The sequence below is a fragment of the Giraffa tippelskirchi genome, chromosome 8 (assembly GCF_054371585.1).
Source record: "Giraffa tippelskirchi isolate mGirTip1 chromosome 8, T2T-mGirTip1v1.2.pri, whole genome shotgun sequence".
NCBI classification, from domain to species: Eukaryota; Metazoa; Chordata; class Mammalia; order Artiodactyla; family Giraffidae; genus Giraffa; species Giraffa tippelskirchi.
Genome location: NC_137282.1, coordinates 140,079,959 through 140,098,354, shown reverse-complemented (window position 1 = coordinate 140,098,354; position 18,396 = coordinate 140,079,959). Strand labels below are relative to the sequence as shown.

General features: G+C 43.6%; 1 protein-coding gene across 1 annotated transcript in view; it reads left to right on the top strand.

Annotated features, from left to right (window-relative positions):
- The window catches only part of PKHD1 (PKHD1 ciliary IPT domain containing fibrocystin/polyductin), a 456,545-nt gene that overhangs the window by 60,384 nt on the left and 377,765 nt on the right, over positions 1-18,396 (top strand). Inside the window, exons 20-30 of the mRNA XM_081523421.1 lie at positions 1,238-1,352; positions 2,336-2,614; positions 3,082-3,171; positions 3,265-3,355; positions 4,297-4,439; positions 7,634-7,758; positions 8,515-8,690; positions 11,400-11,538; positions 13,782-13,909; positions 15,971-16,155; positions 17,138-17,260. Of these exons, the coding sequence (XP_081379547.1) occupies positions 1,238-1,352; positions 2,336-2,614; positions 3,082-3,171; positions 3,265-3,355; positions 4,297-4,439; positions 7,634-7,758; positions 8,515-8,690; positions 11,400-11,538; positions 13,782-13,909; positions 15,971-16,155; positions 17,138-17,260 (1,594 nt within the window). The remainder of the gene's footprint in view (positions 1-1,237; positions 1,353-2,335; positions 2,615-3,081; positions 3,172-3,264; positions 3,356-4,296; positions 4,440-7,633; positions 7,759-8,514; positions 8,691-11,399; positions 11,539-13,781; positions 13,910-15,970; positions 16,156-17,137; positions 17,261-18,396) is intronic.

Sequence of the window (18,396 nt, the reverse complement as noted above, 5' to 3'; positions counted from 1 at the left end):
TCTTTCCCACCCAGAGACTGACCCTGTGTCTCCTACATCTCCTGCATTTGCAGGCAGGTGAATTCTAGTCAATCTGTAACCTCTTTCAAGGATTTGGCTATTCTACTGATTTCTTCTGGCAGTGCTGCATAGCATGTGGGATCTTAGTTCCTCAACCAGAGATCGAACCCATGTCCCCTGCAGTGGAAGTGCAGAGTCTTAACCACTGGACCACTAGGGAAGTCTCTTGGCCATTTTAAAGGTTAATTCAGTTGTGAAAAGGAGGGCTTTGTTCTCTGTTCATTGAATTTCAGACATTGAAGGAACCAAGTAGGGAAGGAAATCTGAACAGAGTGAAGTTTCTATGGTCTTGGAAGTCTTACTAATTAGATATCTAAACACTGGTATATATGGTTTTAAAGGGGCAATAAATAGTGTGTGTGTGTTTTTGGTGGCACCTAGTACTGTATTTTTGTCATAGTTTCTGAGGACCATAAATAATGTTCCAAAGAAAATCTTTCAGCTATATTCAGTGTGTGTGGGGGCGTCAAGGCGAGTCCCACCTCAATAGATAAAAGAACATTTTGATTATCTGATATGACCTGTAGGTTTCTCTCTGCCATTTCAAGGAGCCACAAACCAAATAGCAATTTTTTCTATTCTTTCTGGCATTCGTTTCTGTAAAATTCAAAAATTTAAAATAAAATGTTTAAAATTCAAAATATTTTAAATTTAAAAATTTAAAATAAAAAATTAATAAATTGGAATATTTATTAATATGATAATGATGGAACTTTAGTTATTTTCAAAACTATTCTCAGAAAATATTCTCTGTATTCTTCATTTCTAGATCAAATCAGACAAAACTCTGATTAAAGATCTCTATTTCTAATAATGAGAATGATATTTACTATTGACTGAATGCTTACCATGTGCCAGACCCTGTACTGGCCATATTTGGTAAGTGATCTCAGCTAAGCCCCCAGGTGACCCTATGCTGTGGCTACAACTTTCCCAAAGAGGATGCAGACTGCCTGCGGAGTCATGCCAGTTCAAAGTGATGGGCTGAAATACTGAGCCAGGCAGGCATCACAGGAAGAGATGCGTCCAGAGGGCTCTGGCCAATCACAGGCGCAAGAGTCAAGTGTTTCCTCCTCATTAACTTAAAGACAAACAAAATCCAAAGACACCATTATTGGGTCAGTGATACTGGGCTTGGTTGCTCTCACTTCTTTCTCTGTGTTCCTCTGCTTTCCAGAGCACGGCTCAGTGGGTTCTTTGTGGCCCCAGAGACAAATAATTACACTTTCTGGATCCAGGCTGACAGCCAGGCTTCTCTGTATTTCAGTCGGTTGGAGGACCTGAGGACTAAGGTATTCACCACCTTCTTGTTTTCCTTCTTTTTGTCCCCAGTCCCTCACTCCTGAAAAAAAAAAAAACAAACAGAAAAAGCAGTAAGTCAAAATGAAGTCTTTCATGTTCTACTGATAGTTGTAACATGCCGTTAAGCAACCAGAGACTTTAATTTTTTTTGGTGCGTGCATGTGTGTATATGGGTTTTTTAAAATTAGAAATTTTAAAAAGTTGAGATATAATCTACATGATTTTAATTTTTGAAACAAGGCTTGCTGGTCATTATGCTACAGCTGTTATATACCTTATTTCTAAACTTCACAGCATCTTGTGAGCTATGTCTCTTTTTCTCCACTTTCCAGATAAGACGATGAGGCTTAGAAGGCTTGTATGAGCAATGCAGGGCCACTGGGGTGATAAAGAGGCATATTAAGAATTCAAATCCATATTTGTCTGACCCCAAATTTGTTTATACCACTGATTCTGGGTCTGGATGTAGCTAGTTTTATGCAGGAATTTTCTGGCCAGTTTTGAAGAATAAAAAAAGTGTTTCAGCAAACAACCAAAATTACTTAATGCCATTGTCAACGAAACACAGTATTTGCTCTCAAATGATGAATATGCTTCTATGAAATTGCTTTGCTAGTTGGCTGGAGCAGCATCATAGATTTTGATGTGGTCAAGTCATTTAGGTTTCTCAAAGGGCGTCATATGAATCAGCGTCATGTAAAGTTAGGCTTTCAGGTTGGCTCTTCCAGGTTTACACATGGCCCATCCATCTCATCTGAATACTATGTAATCTAGACAGAGAGAGAGAAAGAGAGAGAGAAAGATGACTGGAGAGGCATGCATAGAATGGTCCTAGAAAGTTCAAGCTAACTTGTTGGAAAAGGCAGAACAGCCCCCAAGTCCCTTGTTAGTAGATGTCTAGATGCTTTTTGTTTGAGAAAGAGAGGCCCAGAAGCTTCACAGTGTCGGTCCTGATGTGTTTACTGGGGTGCAGGTGAAAATGGCCTCTATCAGGGTGGGCACTGCCGACTGGTTTGACTCCTGGGAGCAGAATGGGAGTGACGAGACCCAGCAACAGAAGACCCCCAAGCTGGAGCTGCTCGGGGGAGCCAGGTACTACCTGGAAGCAGAACATCGAGGGAGAGCCCCCAGCAGCGGGGTGAGAATCGGTGTCCAGATCCACGACACCTGGCTGAGTCCTGGTGTGGTCAGCACATACCTCCGGGAGAAGCATCAGATCCGAGCTTGGGCCCAGAGACTTCCAGAAATCCAGGTCTGCCTGTGTTTTGTGTCCCATGGGGTTAGGTTCAGGGGCTGAACTCTGCAAGGAATATAGTCCTGGCTGGCTGGGAGCCAGGAGACTTGAGCCGTAATGACAGCTCTGCTGCAAAAGAGATTGGACATTCATCCAGCAGGGTTGAGAGGACTTTTTTAACAAAAGGAGTCTTACTGTTGTGATGCCCGAATTCATGGACTTAGTTTTAGGTACCAAAGTCCTGGTAAATCTTCTTTTGGAAATGTATTCCTCAGAGAGTAAATAAGGTCCTCCTAACACTCACAACCATGTATGCATGCCTGTGAGTGTATACACACATGATTTCATAGCTTTTTGACTCATTTAAGTCCTATTTCCTGGTATACTATGTATAGCAAGTCAGGGAAGTACGTCTTGTGTTCTTAGATTGTCTTTTTGGCTCAATGAGCACATATTCTTTAATCCTGTCACTCTTGACTGTTTAGATGCTGACTGTGTCTGGCACAGGGAACTTCTTCCTTACCTGGGACAACGTTTCTAGTCAGCCAATCCCTGCAAATGCCACAGCCCATCAGGTGGGTATTTTATTCACATAAGGAGAGGTGAGGGAACTAGAGGTAGTCTTTATGTCCATGGCATGAGCTCCTGGCCATTTTTCTTATTAACAGATTCAAACAGCCGTTGAGGAGTTACTTGCAGTCAAATGCAAACTGGAACCCCTTTCGGCAAATATCTTACTCCGGCTAGGATTTGAACAAGGTACGGTCCCTGGTTTGACAAATTCTGACCCTCTTCTTCACCCCTATCTTCTCTCTTTTTTTATGTAAAATGGGAATAATCTTCATTTCATCTCCAAGTTGACTCTGTTGATTCCAATGGAAACTGGATTTGGACACAGTATTTAAGACAGAAGCTGCATGTTTGGGAGGGAGCTGCTTGGTGTGGGAATTAGAGAAAGAAAGGACATCCCTTCCCTGCTGTCAGGGGAGCAGAGAGTTAGAAACCAAAGATGTTAGGCTCAGGAGTTGAATCTCATGCCATAGGTGGGAAAGAATAACCGATACAGGAGAGACAGTGGAAATCTTGTTTAACTCAAATCACGTCTCAAAGGAATTATTACATAATACAGTAGTCTGTGCTGTGCATGGTAAGTCGTATCAGTCGTGTCTGACTCTTTGTGATCCTATGAACTGAAGCCCACCAGGCTCCTCTGTCTGTGAGATTCTCCAGCCAAGAATCCTGGAGTGGGTTGCAGTTTCCTATGCCAGGGGATCTTCCCGACCAACCTATTGAACCGAGTCTCTTATGTCTTCTGCATTGGGAGATGGGTTCTTTACCACTTGGGAAGCCAAAGATGGTAGTCTAATATATTCCAAAAATGTGAGGGTGTGTTTTAAAAATAGTAAGGTGAGCTAAGTTACAGTCAACACTCCTTACCTCTTTGCTTCTCAATATTTTTTTGTTGTGGTACACGTAGAAAATGATAATAGATTTTTCATGCTCTGGAGCAGACACAATGCATTTCTCATAGGTGGAGCCTTCGAGCTGGAGGGTGCTGGCCACCCCAAGCCCTGCCCAGCTTGCCCAAGGACTGAGAAGCCAATGTCACAGAGAACCCATAACCCATTCCCTGCACACATGTTGTGGAGCTCTGTTTGACAGTTACTCCTTTTTTCCTATTTTATCTGAACTTCATCCAGGGCTAGAAGGTTCCAGCTCTGATGGACACCTCACCAGTGGGACAGAGCCCTTCTGTGGGAGGTTCAGTCTCCATCAGCCTCGACACCTTGTCCTGACTCCTCCAGCTGCTCAGAAAGTCTACCAGCTAGATCAGTATACACACGTAAGTAGCAGCCCTTGTGTTTGCAGGCCAGGTGGGTAGGGAGGGGTTGGAATTATTCTCTGGGGTTGACACTGGAGAAACAGAAGCACAAGGGAGTGGTTACCATGACTTGCAAGGTGTTTCAGGCTGAGATGCTAAGTTTTGGGTATGAACGGACACCTTGGGTCCTCCATTAGCTAGTTGCTGCATGGAAATGCCTTTGTAATACCTGAGACCTGTGGAAGCTTCTGGGCTTCCCAGATGGCTCAGTGGTAAAGAATCCACCTGCCAATGCAGGAGACGTGGATTTGATCCCTGGGTTGGGAAGATCCCTTGGAGGAGGAAATGGCAGCCCACTCCAGTATTCTTGCCTGGAGAATCCCATGAACAGAGGAGCCTGGAGGGCTGTAGTCCATGGAGTTACAAAGAGCTGGAGTTGAATTAGTGACAAAACAACAACAATGACAACATGGAAGTTTCCGTATGCTTCAGTGTTTTCTTTGATCTCCAGTTATGAGAGCAGACTCTCCACTCAGACTCTCTGGTTTTGAATTCTGACTCTACACCCTGCATGCCCTCTGTGTTTTATCTTAGTTTACTCATCTGAGAAATGGGTAATAACAGGTCTGCCTCTCAAGCTATTGGGGAAGAGTATGTGAGGTAATCTAGTAAAGTGCTTGGGCAGTGGCTAGGACTTGTTTAAAGCTAGTTATTATTTATTATAGTTATTGTTCTTATTGATGAATGGACTGACAGATGCCTCCAATATGTCATATCCTTTGCAACAATAGCTCTGCTCTTTGGGAATCAGGGTGAACCTTCCTGGGATGACTGAGATCATGGTAGTGGTTTCAAGTCCTTTCTGAGTCAAACAAGAGTGGGAGCTGGGACTGAATGGTTCAGAAAAGGGCAACACCCAACTTCCAGCCTTTCTTCTACAGCACAGTTGCCCAGCAGGTGGTGGTGGGGGTTTAGCCCACCCTAGAGGCATTTTTCTGTGATTATGGTTTCAGTGTGTCTGCCCTCTGATGCCCTCTCACAACACCTACCGTCTTACTTGGGTTTCTCTTACCTTGGATGTGGGGTATGTCTTCACGGCTGCTCCAGCAAAGCGCAGCCGCTGCTCCTTACCTCGGACGAAGGGTATCTCCTCACGTCTGCCCCTCCTGACTTTGAACGTGAAGTGGCTCCTCTCAGCCCTCCTGCACCTGCGCAGCCGCCGCTCCTTGGATGTGGGGTTGCTCCTCTCGGCCGCTGCCCCTGACCTCGGATGTGGGACTTGGATGCTGTGAAAGTGCTGCACTCAATATGCCAGCAAATTTGGAAAACTCAGCAGTTGCCACAGGACTGGAAAAAGTCAGTTTTCATTCCAATCCCAAAGAAAGGCAATGCCAAAGAATGCTCAAACTACTGCACAATTGCACTCATCTCACATGCTAGTAAAGTAATGCTCAAAATTCTCCAAGCCAGGCTTCAGCAATACGTGAACCGTGAACTTCCAGATGTTCAAGCTGGTTTTAGAAAAGGCAGAGGAACCAGAGATCAAATTGCCAACATCCACTGGATCATCAAAAAAGCAAGAGACTTCCAGAAAAACATCTGTTTCTGCTTTATTGACTATGCCAAAGCCTTTGACTGTGTGCACAATAAACTGTGGAAAATCCTGAAAGAGATGGGAATACCAGACCACCTGACCTGTCTCTTGAGAAACCTGTATGCAGGTCAGGAAGCAACAGTTAGAACTGGACATGGAACAACAGACTGGTTCCAAATAGGAAAAGGAGTATGTCAAGGCTGTATATTGTCACCCTGCTTATTTAACTTCTATGCAGAGTACATCATGAGAAATGCTGGGCTGGAGGAAGCACAAGCTGGAGTCAAAATTGCCAGGAGAAATATCAATAACCTCAGATATGCAGATGACACCACCCTTATGGCAGAAAGTGAAGAGAAACTAAAAAGCCTCTTGATGAAAGTGAGAGAAGAGAGTGAAAAAGTTGGCTTAAAGCTCAACATTCAGAAAACTAAGATCATGGCATCTGGTCCCATCACTTCATGGGAAATGGTTGGGGAAACAGTGGAAACAGTGGCTGACTTTATTTTTTGGGGCTCCAAAATCACTGCAGATGGTGATTGCAGCCATGAAATTAAAAGACACTTACTCCTTGGAAGGAGAGTTATGACCAACTTAGATAGCATATTGAAAAGCAGAGACATTACTTTGCTAACAAAGGTCTGTCTAGTCAAGGCTATGGTTTTTCCAGTAGTCATGTATGTATGTGAGAGTTGGACTGTGAAGAAAGCTGAGCACTGAAGAATTGATGCTTTTCAACTGTGGTGTTGGAGAAGACTCTTGAGAGTCCCTTGGACTGCAAGGAGATCCAAGCAGTCCATCCTAAAGGAGATCAGTCCTGGGTGTTCATTGGAAGGACTGATGTTGAAGCTGAAACTCCAATACTTTGGCCACCTCATGCGAAGAGTTGACTCATTGGAAAAGACCCTAATGCTGGGAAGGATTAGGGGCAGGAGGAGAAGGGGACGACAGAAGATTAGATGGCTGGATGGCATCACCAACTCGATAGACATGAGTGTGGATAAACTCCGGGAGTTGGTGATGGACAAGGAGCCTGGCATGCTGTGGTTCATAGGGTCGCAAAGAGTCGGACACGACTGAGTGACTGAACTGAACTGAGAGGCATTTTTGGTCATCACAACTGGGGAAGTGTTAGTGCCATCCAGTGAGTAGATTCTAGGAAGGTTGCTACATGTCCTGCAATTTACAGTGTAAGAAAACGACTCACACAAAAGTCCCAGTCCTAAATGTCAATAGGGCCACAGTTAAAAAATCCTGCCAAACAGTTTTACTTAATTCTGAGTTAGAAGACAGTCAGATGCCGGTGGGTTTGGGTTAAGGAATGAGGCTCAGAGAGGTTCAACGCCTTTCTTGAGGTTGCATAGGTATTGGGTCACAACAAGGGATTTCTAATTGAGATCTCTAATTGAGATCAAAATTCCTCAGTGTCACACACAGTGCTAGGCATTGAATAACTCTCTGTTGGATAAAGAGCAATTTGCTCTAAACTAAGGTAAGGTCTAGGAGGGGAGTGGTCTGGCTATCTCTAGGTTGGTCCTAGGGAGTGGGCTGTCCTCAATAAACATTGCTTGAACAGCTGCTTCTTAGTGACAGAGCTGAAGCACTTGTTTTGTGTCTCTAGTTGTGCCTTGCGTACAGAGGCCATGAGAATACAATCCTGAAGATGACTGTGTCCTTCACAGTCGGCCTTCAAAACCCTGTTAAGAACATCACATGTAACTGGAGTCTCCTGGGGACCAGTCCTAGGTAGGTACCTGCAGGTAGCTTGTCTGTGGGCAGGTGTGGTGGGAATTCTGCCAGATGGGATGGCTGGCTCTCCTGGGGACAGTGACTCATGGGAGGTATTGTCTGATAGTGGGGCCTTGGACTCTGATTTCAGCTCTGAACATATTTTATTTGGCAAAGAAGTTTAATTTAAGAGCAGCTAGTCATTGCATATATAAGGAGTCTGATATTTCTCATAGGGATAGAGTCAAAGACCATCATATTTGGAAGAGATTTTATGGAGCATTCCTTGACATTACAGATGAGAAAAATTGGGGACCAGAGAATGTGTGATTCACTGAAATTCATTCAGCAAGTGAACAAAGGTGCTGGAATATGATTCAGGCATTTTGATCCCTTGATTCAGCACTCTTTCCACATCTCTCAAGGGTTTTGTAAGTGGTTTTAAACCTAAATGAGTTTTAGGTTTTAGAGACCACTAATCATCTCTGTGGTTAGAGCCTAACATGTGATCTGCTTAAGGCACACAATTGTATTGTAATTTGAAAGTACTGCTGACATTGTTATGAATGGAGGTGGACTTAAACATGACTCACTGGTGTTGCGTCCCAGCCAAGTTGAGCCCATTTTGGGCAGGATCCTGGTACCGTGGCAACCAGGACTGTGTGGGTCTCCCGGCTGCATGGTCTTCGGGCCCAGGTTGGGGAACTGGGGCTCTCAGGCGAGAGGCCTGTGGTGCTCCCAGGAGGCCCATTTCTGCTCTGTGCTTGTGTTCAGCTGGCAGTTCACCTGCACCGACCTCTGGAAGACGTGTGTGCATCACTCCTTACGTCTCCAGCTGCCTCCTGCAAACTCTCCAGTGCTGGCTCATCAGATTGACCTCCTCCCTCTGTCTCCAGAGATGGGCATGTTCTATGTGGATGAGATTATTATTGCAGACACAAACCTAACAGGTGATTATCAGATCCACTCTCCTCTATGAACTGTCCATCAGATAGGGTCCTCAGGCTTTTCTGGAGGGGCTGCTTCTCTTTTAATGGAGAGAGAACAGATGATTCTCCATTTTTCCGCCTCAATCCCAGGGAGAAGGTGAAGTTGTGACTGTGTGTCTTTGGCTTTTATATACCTCTAGCAAGTTCCTTCTGTTTTCTGTTATTTACCCTAATGTTTGCTCTTGCTTTGGGTGCCTGTCATCTTATCCCAATTTTACCACTTTCTGGCTGAGAGGCCTTGGTTTTCTCATCTATAAAATGGGCATAATGAGGCCTCTATCTCATGGGGTTACTATGAAGATTAACTCAAGTGTAATGTAAAGCACTCATTATGGGTCCTGACTGTAGTAGGTGCTCAGTAAATATAATCAATTATCACTACTATTATCATTACTATTGTCAGGCCAGCGGGATTTCTCCCCACCTCCACCTGTTAATATCTGTCATAAAAGGTGCTGTGAGGAACACAGCATCATTGGCCCTGAAATGGGCCACAAGTCTGATTTTATGACCTGTAGAGTCAACTTGGTATGAGTTAGAAGGTCACCACATCCTCATGAGAATAGCTTTGTCTTTCTGCCCATATGATTGCTCCCATGCATCACTCAGAGCTCAGGCCTGGCCCCTCTCTGCATCAAGTCCCTTAATCTCACCTGGCTTTGTTTGTCTTAAGGGCAAGGTGCTCATCGAGGGTTCTCCTGAGTCCACGTGTGACATACATGCCAGGGACAGAAGGCCAGAGGGATGGTGTGGTTTGCTCCCAGGGTCTCTAGGTTTCCAACTTGTTCACTATCCCTATTCCATCAAGTCCCTTGTGACTCTGGGCCTTGGCTTTCCTGCTTCTCGTAGCTTTTCTTTCTCTCTCCAAGGAGAAGAAGATGGAATGGTCATTAGCGTTCTGATTTTCAAGTTGTGCAACTTTTAATCTTTTACCTGAAAGTTGCAGAGCTAGGGGGCAGGGAGCTTGGGGGTGAGGGGTAAGAAAACTGTCTTTCAGGCCCTGAAATTGCATCATTTTTGATGCTCTTCAGAATTCCATCTCTTACCTGTTTCAGTGATTTGAGTGTTTTGGGGGCATCTGGCATCGCTGACTTCAAATTCCGTGTTCTGACACGCAGAAAATAATATTCAAATGGTGTGCTGGGATAACTGTCTGAATTCTTTGGTGCCCAAGACAACTGTCTGGGACCTTTGGTGACCCCAAATGCTGCAGACCCCAGATTCCCAGAGGGCTGATGGGATCAATATTTCATACACGTGAACCCACTGACTGGGAAACTCAGGACTAGATAATAGGTATCATTTCCCTTCGTCCTCGCCAAACCCTCAATGCCCAGGATCCCAACTCTTTCTCACGGCCATCACCTCTGTGCACCCAAATCCTCCAGCATCTGGAGCCATGTAGGGGTGAGGTGGGGAGGGGAGCAGGGAGGCAGAGGTCAGAGATAAAGACAGGAGGTGGCTTGGGTAAAACCATCTGCTTCCCACTGGGTTCAGTCATCCTGCTGGCAACAATTTTTCTGTGAGGATTATTTAATAGTAACATAAACTACACAATTGGGCTCCATATTCATATTTAATTGCCTGGCATTTATCTGATCAGCTTAATATTTGATTATATTCTCCCACCTAATGTCCTTTATGAAATTTCTCTTTATTTAGTGGTAGCTACCAAATACTTCTCATTTAACTCTCAGAACCCCTAAGATGGCCCTATGATCCCCACTCTATAGCTTAAGAAACCAAAGCTAAGAGGGTGCTGAGTGTCTTGCCTCAAATCGTTGGGAATGTGGGGGAAATTGAAACCCAGTGATCATTGACACCCGAGCCACTTTTAATGACTCCATGCTCAGTTGAGCAAATGAACTTTTATCCAGCACTAACTCGGTGCCTGGTGTTGTGCTCAGGATTGGGCCTGCAAGGATGCTGCTTTTAAACTGTTTGCTGTCTCGATTGCACAGACTTCGGAAAGAAACTGCATTTACATGGTGCCTAATAGAAGGGAAAGAGGGTATTAAGCTGGCCCTTTAAATCTACCATCTCAGTAAACTCTCCCTGCCATGCAGACTGATGTCTATCATGATTCCCACTTTATCATTGAGAAGACGCTATGGTGATTAGCCAAATGGTCACCCAGTAGAAGTGGAAAAGCAAGATTTGCAAAATGGTCTGTCTTAAAAGCTTGCACTGTGTCTGCACACATGTTGACACCACGCAGTGGATGAAGCTCAAGTATCTCCAGGATCTGCCTTGTGTGTTCAGTGTGCCTGAGGGAGATCATCTTGCATTGCTGGGGCTGCCGGGAGTTGGAGAAGGAAAGGAGGAAGAGGGGGCAGTGCACATTGCCACAGATGAGCTGTGTGTTTGTATATGTGTGTGTGTGGTGGTGGGGGACCTTCAACGGCACAGGGAATGATGCTTGGCTGGCTTGGGGCTTACTGAACTTTGCTGTGGAACTAGTCATTGTCTCCTTATATCATGACCTTGCATTTTCCTTTGGCAACCGAATTCCTCCCTCTTCCTTTTCTCCTCATGGCAGCAGATAGGTGGGAATCCCTGCTTTCAGTGTGTGCTGAGATGTGAGTGACTCAGACCCTCCAGCAGGGACCTTCCACCCAGCAGGTCTTCCATCTTGATTTACTTGATGATGTTTGGCTCCTCGGTTTCCAGTTGCTCAGGCGGACACTGGTACAGCTCGCCCTGGTGGGAATCTGCTGGAGTTGCTCTCGGTGGTGGGCTCACCTCCCGTCTACAATGTGACCTCCTGGTTGGCGGGGTGTGGCCTGCAGCTCCCGCTCATCACTGCAAGGTAGGGAACCATCTTTGGTTACCTGTCCCTCCTTAAAATTGCTAACTGGCCTTAGGAGTCACAGAGGTGAGACTTTTTATCAATCAGGAAAATTTACCTGCCTTGCTGCTTAAAGCAATAGTTTTCAATGTTAAGAATACTGCAACAGACTTACCTGAAGGTTGTGTTAAAACACAAGTTTCTGTGCCCTAACCACACCATCCTAATTCAGTAGGCTTGGTGGCAGGTTCTGATAGTTTGCATTTCTAATGAGTTCCCAGGCAATGCTGATTCTGTTGATCTGGGGGCTAGTTCCTAGTGATTTAGTTCACAAGTAGATGTATTTTTATGCTTTTCAGAGGTTCACATTACCACTGTTTTCTTCTTGCTCCTCTTCTTCCATTCCATTAATAAGATTAATGTATTAATCTTGCTGGAATCCTTTGAGGCAAAAGGAAGTACAATTCATAGTCAAAGGAACAAAACCAGCCAGTTCTGAAAGCTCACCTCCAGATGGCACTAGAGCCACATAAGCGTTGATTCTTCAATAAACAAACCTCTTTGGCCATAGTTTACAAAGCAGTAACTAAGAATCAGGCTCCTCCAAGCTCCAGGAACACATGCATGCTGTAATTCATCCTTTTAAATTTTCACTAAAATCCTGTAGAATGGGGAAGATTGAGATGCCTTGTTTTTAAAATTTCTTTTCTCCCCCTGTATCTAACCTGTTCTAAAATGAATTCTCATCACTCACACCGTGCTTGGGCTGGTGTAAGAAAAGTAGGCACAGAAAGCTTGAATCTATGCTCCAATTTTCTCGACAATGTTTCATGGTCCTCCGGGTAGAAAAGACACAAAAGTCATCAATAGAATAAAGGAGGGAAAGAATTTCAGTGATAGAGGGGGAGATGTCAGATGAGCCCCCTGTGGCCCTGTGCTCAAAATGCCAAAGTTATTAACTCTGAAATGTTGGAGTATAATCTAAGTCCAAACTTAGAGGGATCCTCACAACCTCCCTTTCCAAGTTTTCTCAAGCTCCTTAGCTCCTTCTGGAAGCCTTCAGCCTGAGAAAGTCAGGACAACACAGATAGAATCACCCCCAACCAGATAACATCAGTCTGACTGCTTCTGTATGGTTGTGAGTATGCACATCAATATGTAGTACTTAAGTAATATTACTGATCAAAATCATACATGTTCATTGTTGAAAATCTGGAAAATACAGAAAAGCACACAGAAAAGGTACAAATCACTCATAATCCCTCTGTTCAGAGATACTTTCTTTTAACACATTGAATCCATGTTCTAAAATACTCTTTTTCCCCAGGCAGTTTTTATACACCCACACCCATGCACCGCCCCCCCATATATATATATATATACACACAAAATACATTTATATATACTATATATATATATATTTATATATATTTGGCGGCTCAGATGATAAAGAATCTACCTGCAATGCAGGAGACCCAGGTTCGATCCCTGGGTTGGGAAGATCCCCTGGAGAAGGGAATGGCAACCTACTCCAGTATTCTTGCCTGGAGAATTCCATGGACAGAGGAGTCTGGTGGGCTTGTCCATGGGGCCACAAAGATTCGGACATGACTGAGTGGCTAACACTAACTATATATATTTACTTTTTAAACCTCAAGTTGGTACAACAAATAAGACACTGTGTTTGCAACATGCTCTTTTCACCTACTGGTATAAATGAAATATTTCCCCATTTCATTAAGCATGCTTTTTAATGGCTGAATAGTATTCTACTGCAAGGTATGTCATGACTTATTTGACCCACTTATTGTACTGAAAGCAGGATTAGATACGCAGTGTGCACACAGGTGGCTGGATAAGGACTCTGCTAGATGGAGTGGCCTGTTTCTGCTGGGGATACTGAGTGCAGAGGGTCTGTGGACCAGAGTGAACTTTCATCTGACTGTGAAGATACAGTTAGAGAACACAGGCTTCTCCTTCCACTCTGCATCAGGACCAGAGCAGCGGAGGCTACACTCATTACTCTTCACTCTGCCTCTGTGTTCTCCCAGGATCAGTAGAGGGGGAGGGTGGAACACCCCTAGAGACCCCTCATATTTACCTTTCATTTTCTCTGCTGTTATGGGAGAGGGATTATTTGGGAGCTCGTGCTCATGATCTGGAAACATGGGAGACTGTGTGGTCCTTGAGATGGAGCTGTGCTCTCTCTGGAGCAGCTGCTGGAGGGTCCTTGTGGTTAATGCTTTGTTTCTGACATGTTGTAGTGCTGTGCCCAGTGATGGAGCAGAAGAAGGATCCGGGTTGGTCCAGGTGACAACACAGATACTACAGAGGACAAGTCCACCTTTAGGAGGACACTTTCGCATCCAACTTTCTAACACAGCGATTCCTGGTAAAGGGGCCATAGCGGGTGCAGCATTTCTCGTTGAAGCTTTCAGTGGCATCCCCAGGCAAACAACATCCTGCTGACAGGGTGACAGTCTTAAAGTTAGCATACTTTGTTAATTTTCCAGTGTCTGAGAATGACTTTCCTAAAATTAAAGATCTGGGATATCCTTGTCAATATGATCCCAGTCTTTCAGTTTTACAGATGAGGAAACTGAGCGGATTAGCTTCCTACAGCTGTCATAACAAATTATACAAGCTTGGTGGCTTAAAATGACTGAACTGTATTCTCTTAGAGTTCTGGAGGCCGAAGTCCAGAGTCAAAGTGACCCCACATGATATCGAGCATTTTAGAAACCGTATCCATGGGGTCGCAAAGAGTAAGACATGACTGAGTGACTGAACTGAACTGAGAAACCATATTAGATGTAGACAGAGCTTTCAACTGCAATGAGGATAGAAATGTTTCTAAATCTTTAACTATCAATGAATATACATCTCATCAAGGACAGGGTTAGAAGTGACTATAATTATTCATTTGGTAAAAACATAGAGGAAGTTGGGGGCTCAGGAGAAGGCAAGAGTGGTTGTCCAAAAGTTGGCAAATGGTCCAAAAATCTTCTACCTTCCCAAGAAGAAAGGTGCTGGACTTGCAAAGAAGTCCATCCTTGGCTGGAGGAATGGAGTTTTTCCTCTAATAGAACCGCTTAGGAAAAGTAGATGGCCCTAAGGCTATTAGAATCTGCTAAGTGGGTAAAGTGCCCTAGAGCTCTGCCACTGTGAAGCCCATTACCGTGCTGTTTCCCTTCTTACAATGAGAGAACTGCAGAATACCTGTTGAGAGATTTTTTCCTGCCATCATGTTCTGTTGCTGATGCTCTTCACATCACTGCCTGCAAAACAACTGGGGGGATAAGCCAGCCTTCACCTGGCCATTCGAAATGGCCTTCAAATGATGTATTCATATAGGACAGTCTTGTTTAAAAAGATGAGTTTTGTTTGCATTTTGGAAATGCAGTGGTATTTCATTAACATTCCAGGGCAGTGTGGGATTCAAGAGGAAATCTCTTGAGTTGATCAAGGCAATCTGGGTTTTAATCAAAACCCCTCTCACTTGGTTGGTGAGCTGTTGAGTCACATTGGGTTTCCTTTTCTTCATTTCTTAAGGAGGCATTAGGTTTTCCAGATGACCCACCTCAAAGGGCTGCTGGGGGTAGCTAATGAAATGGAAACTTCAGGTAAAGCATGAAACAGTGTTCAAACACAAGCAAGGCTTCAGCCCTTAGTGCAGTTATTTCTCTGCACGGATGTGTGATGAGGAAGCAGGTGGTTGGGCTTAAAGGAAATTCTAATAGAGAAACTGAAGTTCAATGCCAACATTCCTCAGCTTGGTTGGCTCTGTTTTTATAGGTGTCAGCTGCTTTATGCCTTCCCCACTCCTTGTGGAAGGTGGCCAACTTTTCCCTATTCACAGGGCCAGCTAAATTTTTTTTCCAGGAAAAACTCAGTATTTAATTAGACTTTCAGAAATTACCAGTGTTTGAAATTCACATTCTGAGTTGACAGTTGAGATAGTTTTGTCTGATGTGATTGTGTTCTCTGCTTGAGAGATATGATGCTGATTAAAAGGATCATGATATAAAAAGTGAGCACCTATTTATGCTTGCCTTAAAAATTGTGTAACTGGACTGAGGGTTCTCTTGAAGGCATATCTTGAACCTGAGGGTCTCTGCATATGTGAAGGCATTTTAACCTGTATTCTGCTGTCTTGATGATGAGATGAGATGCTACAAGGGAAAGTAATTAGTTTCCTGTATTTTCTATATTGCGCTTCTCTGGTAGCTCAGCAGTAAAGAATCCGCCTGCCAATGCAGGAGACAGGGGTTTGATCCCTGGGTTGGGAAGATTTCCATTTGAAGGAAATGACAACCCACTCCAGTATTCTTGCTTGGGAAATTCCATGGAAAGAGGGGCCTGACGGGCTACAGTCCATGGGGTTGCAAAAGAGTTGGACACAACTTGGTGACTAAAATAAGAACATTTTCGGTATCATGACCTTCTCCCACAGGTGTCCCTGTGCACATTTCAGCCAGTCACCTCCAAAAGCTCTTACAAACCAGTGCTGATGACTTCACATCCAGGTACCTCAATGTCAGTGACTTCACTGTGACAGAGGATCTAAAGTCTTGCTATGAACATGTGTGGACCCTCTCCTGGTCCAGCCAGATTGGGGACTTGCCCAACTTCATCAAGGTATGTATGGTATCCCTTTTGACTTTATGGATTTGGTGCTCTGGAACGATTTCGTGAAAAATCAGAATTATATGAATGAAAACTGTCATGATTTGTGAATTTTGTTGGAATACTCAAGTAAAGGAGCTCAATGATCTTTTCTGAAAATTTTCAAGGTATGTTTTGTATCTCATGTTCCTGATAAAGCAATTTAAATATAATGTTGCCTTATCTAACTTGATGTAGGTAAAGAAATTGTTGGTATGTTTTGTATCTCATGTTCCTGATAAAGCAATTTAAATATAATGTTGCCTTATCTAACTTGATGTAGGTAAAGAAATTGTTGGTCATTGTCCACTATGCAATAATTCTACATCTGTTATTGGATAATTTAAGCAGATGTGATTGACTTAGATTATCATGGAGGCAGATGGCAGAGCAGAAGGAAGTTTAGGAAAGGATTTGCTGTCTTTGGATAATGACAAAACCAGATGCTCTTGCATATTTAGGGTTTTAAAAAATAATCTAATGATCATCTAGCATTTGGTTTTATGAAGTGAAATCTGAGATGAAATTTTATTCTTGTTATTTGGTATTGCGGATCATCTGGTTTTCAAACAAAATCCTTGGGTGGAGTTGGAGGAAGGATGGAAGTCATCTCATGGCACTTGTTTCCTGACATTTTATTTTAGTATTTTGGATTGTAAACTTGTAAAATATAAAAGCACATGGGAACAAAATCTCTTGCAAGACTTGAGAGATCAACATAGTGTGCATTTTTTGGTAACTCTACTTGCAAATAAATATTCTTTTAGTCTACTGGGGCTTTCATTCACCGCTACTTGCTGTTAGGCTTCTAGATTTCAAGCCTGTGTCACTCTGTTTTCACTTTCTAGCTATCTGATTATTGTAAAAGAATGTGAAAACACCCTTTGTCATTTGTTTCAAGCAAGATTAGACTTATGTTCCATGGCAGGATTCACCAGAAATGTGACCATCTTAGGTATCTAATGAAAACCTCACCGGAGTGAACCCTGCTGTGACCACACGTGTGGTGTATGATGGTGGAGTCTTCCTTGGACCCATATTTGGAGACATGTTGGCCACTGCCAACCAATACACTCAGGTGAGAGCAGATGGGCCCCCCAAAGTGAAGTACTAGTTTCAAGTCTGCTGCAGCCCCTCCTTATTTGTGATGTGGGCCAATCCCACGGGTCAGTTTTCTAATTTGTAAAACAGGGACAGCTGTGGCTGTGTTCTTTCTACTTTCACAGGGTATGGAGAGTACTCTGAAAATACAAGTGCTTTGTAAACACAACATCCAGTTATTATAATTACTGATGCTCTTATGGTACCCAAAATAGAGAATCTCTCTAGCTACATACTTTTTATACCTCCTCACAGCAGCCTTGGAAAGTAAATGGGCTGAGTCAACTCCTTTTTTCTTTAATATGTCTTTTGCACTTTCCCTCTTATAAGTCATGTGCTTTCAATTTGAGACCGTTTTAAAATGCAAAATCTATAAGAATAATATAACCGATACCTGGGTATCCAACCAAGAATTAACAATTGCTAATATTTGATATATGATCCCTTCCCTTCATTAGCAAACACTATCATAAATGTAGTGTGTTTTTAATCCTTATTTTATAGGTAAAGACTGAGAGTCTTATCTTTTTCACCACTTTCATCTACAAGTATTGTAGAGTTCTGTTAGATTAACTTTAGTCCCAGTGAGAGGGAAAGATACATAATTTATTCTTAGGGACTTCCCATTCTAGGACAAAAAAGACTCCAACCCAAATGTCCTGCTGCTGCTGCTAAGTCGCTTCAGTCGTGTCCGACTCTGTGCGACCCCATAGACGGCAGCCCACCAGGCTCTGCCGTCCCTGGGATTCACCAGGCAAGAACACTGGAGTGGGTTGCCATTTCCTTCTCCAATGCATGAAAGTGAAAAGCAAAAGTGAAGTCGCTCAGTTGTGTCTGACTCTTAGCGACCCCATGGACTGTAGCCCACCAGGCTCCTCCGTCCATGGGATTCTCCAGGCAAAAGTACTGGAGTGGGGTGCCATTGCCTTCTCCGACCCAAATGTCCAAATCCACTCTAATCTTCAGTTATACATCCTTGTAGCAATGATGAAACAGAGGTGTCTACATCATTGGCATTTACCAGCAAAGACAGGGCTTTTCACAGGCAGTAGGTCCTAAGTTAAAAACATATAAGGAGATAAAAAGTCCTTGCACAGTTTGGATTTACTTCTA